This window comes from Malania oleifera, chromosome 9, assembly GCF_029873635.1.
Source record: "Malania oleifera isolate guangnan ecotype guangnan chromosome 9, ASM2987363v1, whole genome shotgun sequence".
Classification (NCBI taxonomy): Eukaryota; Viridiplantae; Streptophyta; class Magnoliopsida; order Santalales; family Ximeniaceae; genus Malania; species Malania oleifera.
In genome coordinates this window covers 89055422-89071031 of record NC_080425.1, presented here as the reverse complement: position 1 = coordinate 89071031, position 15610 = coordinate 89055422, and the positions used below count along the sequence as shown (strand labels likewise).

The window sequence follows — 15610 nt, the reverse complement described above, 5'->3', positions numbered from 1 at the left end:
GGCGACGTTTCTTGGTATATTAGTGACGGTTTATTAACCGTCAGTAATAGCATCATATTAATAACGATTGCCTAAGCTGTTACTAATAATAATAGTTGACTAAGAAAAAGTCAACACGATTAGTATCGGTTCTAAGAAATCGTCACTAATACTACAATATTAGTCACAATTCTTCTAAACCGTCCCTATTAGTCTTGTACTAGTAATGGTTTATAAAACTGTCACTAAGAATGCATTTGTTGATACTAAAAAAGTCAAATCAATTAGTGACGATTTATGCAAATCGTCGCTTTTAGTCTATTATTAGCGACAAATTTATTAAACTGTCACTAATAGAGTTTTTTATTTAAAAAATATAAAGAATTTATTAACTATATTACTGACGTTTTAGAAAGACCGTCGCTAATAGTCTCTTATTAGGGACGATTTATTGAAACTGTGACTAATAGTCTATTATTAGCGATGAATTTACTAAACTGTCACTACTAGTGTTTTTTATTTAAAAATATATAAAAAAAAAATTTAACTATATTAATCACAATTAATTAAGAGAATCTTGGCAAAATACTTGGAAACTGACCTAGTTAATGAGTTCGACTTCTCAAACTCCAAAGCGGAATGATCTATGTTTGGCCAATTCGAAACTGAGATTGTTCTTAATTAACATAGTGGATGAAAAAATTGGAAGAGATGTCATTTATATATAATAGTATTACTGAATATTGGTTGAAAAGATTCTCTAAGTTTAAACATTTTTAAGTTCATATCTTTTGGAATGACCATTTACAGACCAGGGAAGATGTGGTCAAGTTCTGGAATGATTAGGCTAATTTTTTAAATGCAAAAGAGTTTGAGAGATCTTTTGAAGTTGTTCATTATCACAATACTCAAAAGGAATAGGATGCATGAAATTAAGAACAATTGTTGATATTGTCTAGCAAGCAACTTGACACCACAAATGAGAATCTGGATGAGTTGAAGATAAAATACAACCTCGATCTTTCAAATCTGAAGGAAAGTTCTATATGTCTGGCCATGAACTGAGAGTGTTCTAATTAACATAGTGGAGGAAAAAATGGAAGATAACTGTCATTGATAGTGAATATTGGTTGAAAAGATTCTCTAAATCTAAATCTTCTCAACTGCATACCTTTTGGAATAACCATATACAAATCAGGGAAGGTGTGGTGAACTTATGCAATGATTGGACTAATTTTTTAAGTGCAATAGAGTTTGAGAGATCTTTTGAAGTTGTTCATCACGTACAGTAACAAGGAATGGAATGCACGAAAGAGAAACAACACGCTTTCTTCAAATGTCTATGTATGGGTGGGTTGCTCATGGGACCAGAGCCCTTACATACCATATTATATATATAGCTTTCCCCCTCAAGGAAGTCTCACTTTCATTATCTACAGAAGATTTTTCTAGTTTCTTTGAGATAGACTTTGTAGTGTTAATGTGCAAAGGCTTTACAAAAATATTATTCATTTTTAGTTTCTTGAATGAATCAGGTCTTGAAGATCTTTTCTCACTTTTCCTAATAGAAGCGACATATTTTAAATTTGAAGGAAAGAGCTAGATGTCTGGCCATGGACTGGGATTGTTCTTAACGTAGTGGATGAAAAAAATGAAATAGCTGTCATTGATAGTGAACTAGACGTATATACGGATCACGACGAGCCGTCTGAGTGGAGGAATTCGAGGTCGGTATCGGCCACAGTTAAGTCGAAATGATATTCTACAATAGCCATATTGGTACATGCATGAGTGGGTTGCCCATGAAGATGATTACAATTCAGATGGGCCAATATGAGACTATCTTTGTAGCAGTGGACAGATAGGAACAGTTGCTAATATATATTGTCCAGGAAGAAAGACCATCACTAATAGTCTTTATATTAGTGATGGTTTTTAGAACCATCACTAGTCATTTAGCTTAATTAAGTAGCTCAATCATTTATTAATTTTATTAATAAAATTAATAAAATATAAATTAGTGACTAAATGGTTATAAAAAAAACTTCAGAGTAGCTTTGTCATCCAACAAATTTTGAGTTAAAATTTTCAAATTAAGGTGCTCAACATCTCCATATCAACTCACCAAATATGCTTCTGTTCGTCTGTTTTCTCTTTTTCTAAATTTGGAATTTAGAAAGGCAAAAGGGCCATATTTTATGAGTGATGAAGAGGTTCTCTTTTGGTTTTTAATTAATATAAGCAGTATGAGTATCTGTTTTTCCAGATAAGCATGTATTTTTTTACATAATTGAAATTTCCTAATATCTACATAAAAATATTATATATATATATATATATATATATAATTGCGAGTGATGCAGCCAATCCTTGAAAAGCAAATTTTAACTTTAATTTTACTGGCGTTATTTAAGCAAATTATGTTTCATAGCCTTTAGGCTTCAGCATTGTTGGTGTTGAAACACCAGATCGTTATGTGTTGGAGAGCTGGTAAGTTGTTGAATGTGACTGGCGTGTTGTGGTTCTTCTTTAAGGCCAACCCAGAAAAATGACTTAAAATGAGCCTCTGTTTTTATAATTTACGATGCAACGAGGACAAGTTACCCCTGTTCAGAGTCTTATTTTATATTTTATTTATTTTAAATTATAAAACGGGAAAAAGCTCCAAGTTCATTCCTTTGGTTCTCCGTACGGTCGCTCCTTAAATCCCGCAGGTCCAACCTGCGAGATTTACCACGTGGCACGATCTAAGTTCACTCCCTTCTGAAATCTCGCAGGTCCAACCTGCGAGATTCACCACGTGTCACGATCGCTTACCAGCCACGTGTTGCCTCCGTTCGCTCCCTTCTGAAATCTCATAGGTTTAAAACTACGAGATTCACCACATGTCACGATCGCTTACCAGCCACGCGTCGCCTCCGTTCGCTCCCTTCTGAAATCTCGCAGGTTCGACCTGCGAGATTTATTCACCCGTCGCCACGCGTCACTTTACCCCTGCTTCGTTCTTTGTCATGCGTCGATGGCGGAGTGGCCATCAGTTTAAATCTCGCAGCATGAAGCTACGAGATTACGTGAGCATTATTTTGGGAAAAAATTTCCTGTTCAGAGTATTATTTTATATTTTATATACTTTTAATTATAAAACGGGAAAAAACTCCTCCCCCTCTGTCTTTTTCTCTCTCCCTTCCAATGATGATATTTTTATTCTGTGGTATTTGTTATAGTTTGGCTCCTTTTGTTGTTTCCTGCTCTTCCGCCCAAATCCATTGAATTCGCTACCTACTCGCAGAAACTTCCTCCAAAACCCTATCGAATTCCTCATCGTCCAGCTCTAGATCCATCTCTTCTTCGTTTCGGCCTCTGGATTCTCTGCTTCGATCCTCGTTTCTTCCATCTAGGGCTTCCTTTTTTCCGTCGTTGCCTTGATGATTTTGTTTGTTCTCAGCTTTGGTTTCGCTTTCGGTCTGCTTAGGTTTTAGTGCGGGAGCTGAAATTGCCGTACCTTTTTTTTTCTTTTGTGTTTGTTGTTTGTTTTCCTGTTTTTTGATTGGAATTTTGCGATGGATGGTAATAATTGGAGGCCTGCTGCTCAAACTCAAGCTTCAGCTGCAGCTCCAGCTCAAGCTCAAGCTCAAGCTCAAGCTGAGCCACCAACCTCCATGGACGCGGGCGATTGGAGGACCCAATTACAACCTGATTCACGGCAAAGGATTGTCAACAAGATGTAAGTGTTGTTCGTTCATTACGCGTTTCAAAATTACCAATTATGGTTTCACAAATTCTGTGTAATAAACAATCTTAGTATCTGTATATGCATGGATACACATATACCCACGAGTGCACATATACACAATGATGGCGTTCGTGACATAGGATAATAATGATTGTTGCATCGGGAACAGTACAGTAGATATGGTTCTTTATGCACACGTGTGCACTTATACATTTTGATTGTGTTTCTCGAGATGACAATGGTGCTAATAGGCGCATCTGCAGTAGATATGGTGATCAATATAAGCATGTGTGTGAATATATATTAATACATATACAGGAATGTAAGCGCATGTGCGTACTGTTTGCTTTTGATGTGGCAAAGGATGATAATGGTACTGATATTTGTATCCTGAACGCGTGACAGTAGATGTAATAATCATTACATCTGTTAGGTAACAGGGATTTGTGTCTTTAATGAAGTATCTTAGATATTGTTTTACTAGAATTAGTTTGCGTTGAAAAACAATAGGTGGGCATTGTTGCAAAGCCGAGAATGCAAGGGGCATGTTGTAAAGATGAGACTTTGGCATTAAATACTGGGAGATTAAATAGAATAAAAGTATATGCTGTGCATTGTTGATTGTTGGTGCGGTGTCACCCCATTAATTTAAGGCGTGCAATTTAATAGAATGAAAGTTTGTTGCTTTAGCTTGCCTATGTTGGGACGATGACCCGATAATAAAAATTTCTGAGGATCATGATGGAATTGTTTTCCTTGCAGTGTGAAGTTTTGGATTACCAAGAGGAGTTCTATTTTAGAGTGGTAAATTTGTGTGCTTAAGCAATGCAAGTTTTCTGGGTTATAGGAGTTGGAATTTAGTAATGCACTGCAGGGTAAGACCTAATGCTTATTTTTTGAATTTAGGTTTTAGACTGCTAATGAGCCATTTCGATAGAAGTTTATGTTGTGTGCGGCTTTGTAGCAAAGACTTAAGCAGTGGCAGCATTGTCTAACAAAGATGATTTAGCTTAAGCCTTGTTATAGTGCAGTGCCCTATGTTGGCAATTTGTGACATGATTTCAGGCTTTTACAGGGACAACAGGTGCCAACATGGTGAATTGTTTGTGGATATGTTAGTGACTAGGTAAAATTTCAACCTTAATTTATAGAAGTGGGATTTTTGGTTTGATTAATTCAACATGTTGCATTTTTCTAGTGACATGGAACTGTAACGCCACCTAGGTATCAAACACATGGCTTTAGGGAAAATCTGGGATGCACCCGTCCCTTGGTCTTGTGCAAGAAGAAATGTTACAGTTTTATGGTGATGATTCTACTCTTAGAAATGCAGATAAAATTTACTAATTTATCCTAACTTTCTAAGTTCGAATTAACTCTTTCCGGGTGGAGATCCAAACCTTTAATGCTTCAATATGAATGTATATATTTTATATACGATTATGAATGTATGAGAGAATATTTTGACACATGATGATGTCATCTCATTTGGATGGTCTTTCCAATTGGCTCTTTTTACTTGTTTTTATTTGTGTATATTTTAAATTTTTTCTTCCTAAAGCTTTACCAGACTAGGTATAAAGTTGGTGCGGTTTTTCTAGTTTAGGCATTCCCATTTCCAATGAAAAATAATTGTTAGTCTTTGTTTATATTTGAACTCCTGTGTTGGATTTAGACTATTGTGGACTTCTGTAGGTTCTAGTGGCCCAGGGAGCCTACCGCATTAAAGGTTGTACAAAGTATGGGTGTAGCCTGTTTCAATTAACTTAGTTTTGGGATTGGAATAGCTCTAACCTTCTCTTGTTTATCACAATAATGCTACGAAGACTGAAAGGACCCTTAATTTTTATGGAACCTAATAATTTATGTTTTGAACAAATGAAAATAACCCCATGGTTGGAGATTGATGCACTTAGAAAATAGTATGTAGGTTGACTTGCTTATTTTTGCGTTTAATTTCAATTGTTCTTCTTCTATTTTGGCCTTTGAGATGGTCAAAATTTTCTATTCACAGTTTCAAGACTCAAAGTGGTTTTGCTATTATGTACATCACTCAGTTCTTTGTATGTGGCTATTTGTATATTCTTTTCTGTTGTTAGGAAAATGCGGTTCCTGTTCACCGTGCATTAAAAAAATTTGGTTTTGAAAAAAAAAATTCAGTTTTAAATTTATGAATTTTGTTCTACCAAAAGTCTTGAAAATGAGGAATTATTAGGGACAAAAATGTTGAACTCATGAATGTTTCTGGTGAATGCTTATAATGAGAGCAATGAGCGGAATACTTATGATTTGTTTATTTTTAGATAAAAAAAATAATTTATTGATAGAGAGATGAGAAGTACAAATGGGAAGGACAAGGTATCTTCCTAAACTCATAGGAGAAATAACAAGAAAAGAAAAAGCAAAAATTACATCATGACCACCCTCTAATCATGTTGTAATTTGTAAGTCACCCAATGAATCCCCCTAAAAATCCTAAAGAGTAAAAAACCCGAACTGAGGCCAGAAAAACAACCATATCCCAAAACAAAGGAGTGTAATTTTTTAAAAAGTGCTCTCATTTATTTCTCTGCACAATACCCAAATTTACCTTCATGAAGTCTTCTTCTTCATGCTTCTCTCAAACCCTCAACATTTAATCTCCCTTAAATATCACCAATAGATAATTTAAAATACTAATATGAAAAAAATTTGTGGTTTGTCACTGTATAAGACTTTATACCCTCTTAGGATATTTGTGAAAGAATTATTTACAATGTTGATATGAAAACCTCTTTATTTTATTTTTTATTTTTTTAAAGGGTCATATTTGATATCTTGCTTCTATCCCACCTACACTTCCCCCCAATAAAAAAAGGGAAAAAAAAAAATCTTGCCCTGGGATGAATTTCTTTATTACTTTTAACAATTTAATATTTGTGGAATGTTTGCATGTACTTATTTTACAAGTAACTATGTTTTCATCTCAATTATTATTGGCTTGCTTTTTGGAATTTAATACTACTAATGTTGTACCAAATTTTGGTCATGCATTAAGTGAAGTAACACATCCCTTAGATTTCTATGCATTAACCTTGTGATTAATAATTTGTTTGCTATAAAATTTCATTTAGTTGAAATGGATGCAGTTTAATAGATTTTTTATTATGTTATAGGAAATCTTGTTTTTAGTTTAAAAAAATGATTTCTAATTTTAAAATGGGTTAAACTAGTGCACTGTGACATTTCAGTTGTCTAATTGACTGAATTTTTCCAGGAGAAAGGAAAGGTTTAAAATGGAATAATGCCCTGGGGCCTATGATTTTTCCCCCCACTCTAGTCAGTGAAGCTGAAAATGAATTGCACCTAGGGTTGCTAGCACATGCACAAAAGAGAATTCATTTGTTAGCCAATGAATTGGAAGTAAAATGCAGATACCTTCCTTGAGGTTTGTGAATTTGGCACTAACCTCTTATGAGGTTTTTAAAATTGCATATTTCATTTCCTTTTGTGGTCGAGTCCCTTACAGCTAGGTCACTGTTTTTGAAGTGTTTTTTTCTTTATTAAATCATTAAAATGACTATTCTGTCCTTGTATATATTTTTCTTTATTTTAACTTTAACATCATTTTAAAATTAAAAACCTTTAACATTACAAAGTTTCTCTTCTATTACATTTTTTTGTGATGAATATTTTTTTTTTATTTTAACTTTAAAAGACATCATTTTTAACATTAAAAAAACTTTAACATTACAAGGTTTCTCATTTATAGCTTTTTTTCGTGATTTGAACATTAAACAAATGACAGATTTGCTTTTGTATGATAATTTTTTTTATTCAACATCAAGAATTGTCGTTTCAAAAACTTAGTGAGTTTAGAAAATTCAAAATTCGTCTTAATGTAGGGCTTGAATTGCAAATCATAGTTGTTTTAATTTTTATTGTACAGAGATTACACTATTATATTCAGAATTTTTTTGAATTTTTTATGAAAAATGTGATGTTTGACTAAAAAAATTTGAGTGGTGTAATTGAAATTTTATTGATCTAACGCATGAAAATGCATTGTAGTAATGGTCAACTAGTGGTAAGGAAGTTGACGGTAGGTGTAATTAAACTTGAGGGGAGGATATTGTAGTTTTTGAAATCTCAAGGGAGGTTTCTGCATATTACTATTTTAACTATTGTAGTTTTAGGCAAATGTTGGGTGAGTTCAGAGCAGTGGAGGACTTGTTGGTGGTTTCTTTTCTTGCTTTTGGCAGGAATAAGGATAGGGAAGCACTCTGCAAATGTGCCTTTTTGGCTGTATTTTGGGGGTTGTGGATGGAGCGTAATGCACTTATCTTTGAGGGACGGTACATTACTTGGCTTCTCTTTGGTGCGTGGGACTGGAATTTTAAAGGGGCGAGCTTTTCTAGTATTCAGTGTGATTGGCTCTTTGTGCTGGATTGTTAGTCTTCATGTGTTTTTTAAAGTTCTATGGTTTTTTCTTTGTTTTTTTTTTCTTGGGATCTTTCCAGATTCTACTGAGGAGATATCTTATTCTACTGGCTGTATATTCTTGATCTATTTGTCTGCATTTTATGTGTTTATTAAAGTTCTATGGTTTTTTCTTTGTTTTTTTTTTTATTGGGATCTTTCCAGAGTTTGCTGAGGAGATATCTTATTCTACTGGCTGTATATTCTTGATCTATTGCTGAAATTCTTCTTTACTACCAGAAAAACAAAAAAAAGATAATGTACTAGAAGTTTAAAATCTTTAAACCATCTATTTTTGGGCACATGAAGCTCAAGCCATGCTACCTCCCCAAGGGAAATGTTGAAAAATCACTGGCATTGACCATACCATCAGACATTTAGCATTGCACTTGGCTCCTAAATAGGCATTCTTTTTAACTGTCTGATGAAGCGAAAAACTCTCTATAGTAACTAGTAAGTTGGTTTTCTTGTTATCCTTTATTTTGGATCAATAGCTTTCAACTATATATATACTGCTAGATGCAGCTTGGCATCTGATAAGGGCAACAGATGTTGGCTATTGAAAACCTTATTGGAGCTTGTATTATATTGGAAAGAGAAGCTAATAAGATGGCGTGCGTCAACCAGTTAAGGACCTGGGCGCAAGGATACGCAGAACAACATTTTTGAGTTGTTCATTGTATGCTTACTTTGCCCTTCTTTAGCTTTATGGGAAGTCAATTCCTCTAAGCTCATGGTTTTTGGCTTGTCAATGATTGACCAATTGGCAAGAGCTATGGCTGTCAAGTTTAATTCAACTCTAAACAAGACTAATTGCATTGTGCTCACATGATGGGTCTTCTGCCAATATAGGCCAAGTGGTGGATTCAGACTCTGGAAAGGTTTATTATATGGGTTTTGTGTAAGATCTTGCGTTAAATTTCATTACAAGGCTTATGGAGGATGAATATCTAGAATAAAATGATATTTTGCAAGAAAATGCGCACACGCATGATATGAAGGTTTTCAGTTCATCAAAGCTGGGTCTATTGAAAGGCTTGAATTCATGATTTGAAACCGTAATGGCCTTGGTGCCCTTACTGTTGCGTTGTAGTTGCTGTGGGTTAAATGCATTAACAGCATAAATTCATTTTCGCATTATATGTAAAATTGTGTGTTAAAGCCTAGATTGACATATTAATGCTTTATACGTAGGCCGAATAGTGCACCAATGAGGAAGAGTGAATTAGTTACTGTGGGGGGCAGTAGAAGGAGTAGAGATAGACCTAAAATAACTTGGAAGGAGATAGTGAGAAAGAATTTAATATCCCTAAATCTGTCAAAAGAAATGGTCCATGATCGCATAAATTGGCGGAAAGGATTCTTATAATTGACCCAACCTAGTGGGACTTGAGGCTTGGTATTGTTGTTGTTGTTTTGTAGAAGTGTATTTTTGGTATTTTTTTTTATCGGTATTTGCACAAAATATGTTGTAATCAATAAGATTTATTTTGGTCTTAAGCCTTGGATCTTGGAACTATGGCTTCATTTTTCAGGTTGACTGACTTATGAGAAAAATATGTTGATAGTTTTTTTATATTTTATTTTTTTCATGACCAGTGATTTTTGACAGATAATGTGATATATGGTAAATTTTGATCTGTTTGATGCAACTTTTACAGTTAGTATATAACTGTATAAAAATTAAAGTTCATGGGTGGAAACACTGTAATTTTTTTTTTCACTACTTTTTGACCAAAATGCTGGTAAATTGAGAAACATAGTATTTTGATGTTTTAGCATATTCATGTAGTAATGTGAGCATGTGATTAATAAATTAAATAATGTGCTTATTAGATTATTAGTTAATTCGTTAATAATTAACATGTTGTTGCAAGTATATGCAGAATCCAGTCTGCTTCCTTGTATGAAATAAATTTATTTATTCAAATACTCATATTACTAAAGCATAACATAAAAACAAAAATTAAATTGATTTACAGTTGGGAAACTAATTCTTTATTCCTAATGAAATTACCTAATCTTGTTTACTCAAGTAGTTACAATATAGCGAGTTACAACTTCGTATTAAATATTTAAATTTAAATGTAAATGGGAAAAACAAATAAAATCAATGAAGCATCAATGGAAATATCACACTCCAAAAAACAATTTTTTCGTTTAATTAAAAAAAAAATCTGTGCATGCTAGGCTCAAAATAAATCAAGAGCTCCCTTAAAAGCTGGAAAAGGATATATTCATGAAACCCAACCTCAAATATTTATGCCTCATTTATTTTAACCTTAACCATCAATGAGTATACATTTAGTTTTGGAAAACTTTTTCTAAACTTAATTAACTAAAATTTTAATAAAAGCAACAAAAATGACGATTTAGGAAAGCTGTAAAGAAGGTGACGTATTTTGTCCTTATCTGGGAAATTGAAAATGGAAAATAAGAACCATATTTGACACTGAACAGCTTATCGAATAATAATAAAGAAAAGTTTTTACAAACAGTCTTTTATGATATATTCCATCAGTCCTATTCATGCTCACTTGTTCAGATTATACTTTAAAGGCTCAATCCTGAACGCTTACCGTGGATAACTGATCTTTCCAGCAACAACACTGCTGTTTCTAATTTAATTTTTTTTTTCTTTTGGGTAGTCATTGGATTAGGAAAGGAACCGAGAAAGGAAGGGTGTGATTTGAAACTTAAATAAGGTTCTTCAAATGATGTTTATTAGGCAGAAGAGATCTAAGTTATGCTAGCCTTCTTGGGTAATCTATAGTCTATTCTATGCCATGCTTAGAAAATGGTCACGTGAAAAGTCGCCGATCATCAAAATTCCCATCTCTAAGAAGGTACGCATTGTAGTTGAACATTTGAAGCTTTTGAGTGCTCAAATTTGAACTATTATTTGTCCCATGGTTACTTTTGATTTAGCATTAAAAACTGCGTATTTGATTTATTTTGGTTTGATTTTTATGCAGCTACGAATTTTAGTTTGAAATTTTGTTGCGTGAAACTGCAGATCCCCTGCATTTATTAGTAGTAACTTTTTCTCTGAATGGTTTATAAACTATGTAAAACCGATTGGTTTATGGGTGCAGAATGGATACTTTAAAGAGGCATCTTCCCTTTTCGGGCCAAGATGGGTTGCATGAAGTGAGGAAAATTGCTGTCAGGTTTGAGGAAAAGATATATTCTGCAGCGATAGACCAGGTAAATTTGCCATCTGTTGCATTGAAGCTGATAATTCTCATCCTCAAATCTGACACCCTGACACATCCCCCCTCTCCCCCACAAAAAAACAAAAAACAAAAAAGGGACTAAAAAGGAAGGGGAAACAGCATTTAGTTACATGAAACAGGAGCAGATGATGCTTTAGAAGTGAGTATGCGGAAGCGGGGAGATATATGTCAGTTTAGAAAGCATTGATATAAATTGTAAATTATATATGATATTAGGATATATATATATATGTATATATATATATATATATGAAACTATAACACATAAACATAGAATCTTATCAAAAGTAGAACATAAAGTAACAAAGTTATGTAAAGATTGTAACAATAATGTCGAAGCAGTTGCAAATTATATTGCAAAGCCAGCCCTAGTTAATCCATAGTAATAGGTTCTTACGCATATGACTTACCAAAAATACTTTTAGACTTGTAATGATGAGAGCAAAGTTCCGTCATGATTGGATTGGGATTTTGCCTTGATTGGAGGGAGGTTTGGGCCGTTTGGCTAAGGTTCTGTTATAATGCTGAATTGATGTTCCAAGATGGAAGCATCCCCTGCGAGAACTCCGAGAAGGTTCCTGTAAATAACTCTTTGAACCACTTCTCTGCCCCCTGACACAGGGTATTCATGTACCTGGACATGCAGTCTTCTGTGCTCACCCAGGCTACTCTCCTACCGCATCTCAGGAATAGGAATGATGGAGCATGTGTTGCTTCTGTGATGAATTAACATGCCTTAGTATATTTGTGTTAGTTTCATATAAATATAGGATTATGAGTGCCTTTCATCTCTCTCTCAATTGTGAAAATGGTTATTATCCTTTGCAAACAACAAACAACAAGCAACAAACAACAAACAAAACTTTAAGTCCCACTAGGTGGGGTTGGCATGGTTTATTTAGCCTATTCATTAATTGCTCTTGTTTAGTATCTTGTTAACATGCTTAAATAAAGGCTTTTTAGGAAAGGTTTGACTGTTTCAGTGAATTTTTCCCTGTTTTCTTTGCATACACATGGAGAGGTGAATGTGTGCAAGTCTGTGCTTGTTGTCAGCTGTGTTTTAATGGTTTTGAGGTCGAATTATGTCAGTTTTAACACTATATAATGCGAAATATGAAGAAAGAATCGATCGATAGCCCATGGGAGATTTTTTTATTTTTTAAATTTGAATTTCAATGCAAAAAGTGAAGAAAATTTTTTATAATGAGAGAGAGAGAGAGAGAGAGTAGCATACTTGAGTCTTTATTATGTATAATTAATTGCTTCCAAAAAAACATAATATATATATATATATATATATTTGTAATTTCAGTCTGATTATCTGAGGAAAATATCTCTGAAGATGTTGATGATGGAGTCAAAGTCTCAGAATGCAATACCAACGAATGCTCTTGGTAGGGGCAAAAATCCTGGTAATAACAAAGTGTCAACTTTTACAGGCTATATTAAAAGAATGGGCAAATGACACTCACCTCTCTTGAGGTTTGGCAAAAATACAGAGACCTCTCCTGAGGTTTCAAAAATACCACCAATCTTCCCCAAGGTTTGGAAAATTTCACAAACCTTCCCTGAGATTTTCCAAAAAGACACATACCTCCCCTCAAAAAGCTTGTGTTTTTACAAAAATACTAGGGAGGTTTGGGGAGATCCTTGGAATTTTTGAAATCTTTAGGGAGGTCGTTGTCATTTTGCCAAACCTCTTCTGAGGTTAGGTAACTTGCTGCTTACTAATATCATGTTTTTTATTTGAATTTCATGTAAATGGTTTTATATTTCCTTTTCTTTGCTTCTTTCATCTAGTTTTTCGTACACTCTATGGCTTGGTTCTAATATTTTTGAACACCACTATAATTGATTCACAGCAAAAATATGAAAAAGCGGAATAATGCGATAAAAATGATAATTATTTTAAATAGAAAAATAATCTATCCTCTTAATTGGTAGACTAAATTTAGTTTTAAATTTTCTCAGTTTTTGACTTCTTCTGATTGTTCCTCTTATTTTTTATTCTTTTATCCTGAATAGCATCTCATGGTATGCAACCGCAAGTGCACACCCAAGGGGAGTTGCTTCCTATTCCTGGGATGAAATTTTATGAAGAAGATCCATGCTTGCATGACCTAGTCTCCTATGCCATAGCCAACAATTTTCATTAGTGACAACTAAACACTTAATGTTTCAATTTGTGATATCATCAAACTCAATTGTATATATGTTTGATTCACGCTTTCCTATGAGAATGGTATTTCTATTTAAATCATTTATTAAGCATTTTGTGGATTGGATCTCAGTTTTTGACTTCTTCTGATTGTTCCTCTTATTTTTGATTCTTTTATCCTGAATAGCATCTCATGGTATGCAATCGCAAGTGCACACCCAAGGGTAGTCGCTTTCTATTCCTTGGATGAAATTTTATGAAGAAGATCCATGCTTGCATGACCTAGTCTCCTATGCCATAGCCAACAATTTTCATTAGTGACAACTAAACACTTAATGTTTCAATTTGTAATATCATCAAACTCAATTGTATATATGTTAGATTTACGCTTTCTATGAGAATGGTATTTCCATTTAAATCATTTATTAAGCATTTTGTGGATTGGATCTCAGTTTTTGACTTCTTCTGATTGTTCCTCTTATTTTTTATTCTTTTATCCTGAATAACATCTCATGGTATGCAACCGCAAGTGCACACCCAAGGGCAGTCGCGTCCCATTCCTTGGATGAAATTTTATGAAGAAGATCCATGCTTGCATGACCTAGTCTCCTATGCCATAGCCAATAATTTTCATTAGTGACAGCTAAACACTTAATGTTACAATTCGTGATGTCATCAAACTCAATTGTATATATGTTAGATTCACTCTTTCCTATGAGAATGGTATTTCCGTTTAAGTCATTTATTAAGCATTTTGTGGATTGGAAAATAATGTTTAACCCTTTATCACATAGTTGACTAACACTTAACAAATTATGTTTGAAAGTATCAACTAGAGCAACATTATCAATAGCCAGGATGAATTACTTATTTTACCTTTACCGATGATTCTTCCCTTTGCGTTATCTCCAAACATGACTAACCCTTCCTTTTTGTAGGTGAGAGAGAAGAATTTGCTTGCGTTTCCCGTCATGTGCCTTGAGCATCAACTGTCTAGAAATCATTTATTCTTTACGGAGTCGCTTTTTAAGCATACCTGCACACAACATCAAGTTATTTGTTTTGGTATCTATAATTTCTTGGGTCCTATTGGGTTAGAGTTCTTAATCACCCATTTGTAGTTCATATTTTTTCCTCTATTTCCCCTGAAGGGGCAAGTAAATTGCACATGACCCTTTTTCTCACAATATAGGCAGACTTTATTTGTGTGTGAGGGGTTTAGTTTAGGTGCACGACTTTTTTTTTATGCAGAGCTCCTTTTAGCATAGAGGTTTGCAAATCTTATAGATTTTGAAGATGATAGGCCGTATCCTAAACCTTCTTGAAAATTGCAAATCTTTGAGCTCCAAGTAATTTATAGAAATTTTCCTTACCATTTGTTAATTTATATATAGTGTTGCTTAGATCCTCCACCTTCTTTTTCAATAAAGAGTTTTCTTAAAGGAATTCAATCACTTGACTCTTTAAGCTTTCAATTTCCTCTTGAGATGACTCTTTATAGTTTGAGTATTCTTTAGAAAGTTTTTCTTTTTCAAGATGAGAAGATGCATTTTCAGCTTTTAAGGTGTCACACAAGCAAATCTGTTTTTGTTTGCATTTTGAATAATTTTCTTCTAAAGGTTTGAGTTTCCTTTTAGATGCTCTTAGCTCAACATAGAGTTTTCTGCAATTTTCCTCTAATTCTTCATATGAGGGGAGATATTCGTCATCAGAACTTACCTCACTTTGTTCGTACGTCATAAGGCAGAAATGAGCGACTTCTTCTTCGATTTCTTTGGTCGGTTGAGGTTCCATCTAGTTCATCCCATTCAGTTGCGTTCATTGCTTTGAACCTCTTCTTGTCTCCTTGTTCATTGTTGCCTTTGTTTTTGAAGAGAGGGTAATTGGTCATGCGGTGCCCGATCTTTTTGCAATTGTAGCATCTGATTCTTGATTCTCTTTTCTCCTTTTGTTTGCTATTTTGTTTGTTCATCAAAAAGTTTCTGAATTTTCTAGTTAGTAGGGCAACTTCATCGTCCTCATCATTTTCCTCTTCTTCTATGATCT

General features: G+C 33.9%; 1 protein-coding gene across 6 annotated transcripts; it reads left to right on the top strand.

The window, feature by feature from the left end:
- Nucleotides 1-3136: 3136 nt before the first annotated feature.
- On the top strand, nt 3137-14015 carry LOC131163635 (mediator of RNA polymerase II transcription subunit 15a-like). Of its 6 annotated transcripts, none has more exons than XM_058120266.1 (4): nt 3137-3703; nt 11266-11377; nt 12719-12800; nt 13432-14015. In XM_058120266.1, the coding sequence occupies exons 1-4, from the start codon at nt 3540-3542 to the stop codon at nt 13560-13562; spliced, it is 489 nt and encodes a 162-aa protein (XP_057976249.1). In that variant the 5' UTR covers nt 3137-3539; the 3' UTR covers nt 13563-14015. The 6 variants fall into 6 exon arrangements, with proteins under 6 accessions (XP_057976249.1, XP_057976248.1, XP_057976250.1 ...); XM_058120265.1 differs by having other exon boundaries at nt 12719-12818; XM_058120267.1 differs by having other exon boundaries at nt 3143-3703; nt 12719-12818; nt 13752-14015.
- The last annotated feature ends 1595 nt before the right edge of the window (nt 14016-15610 follow it).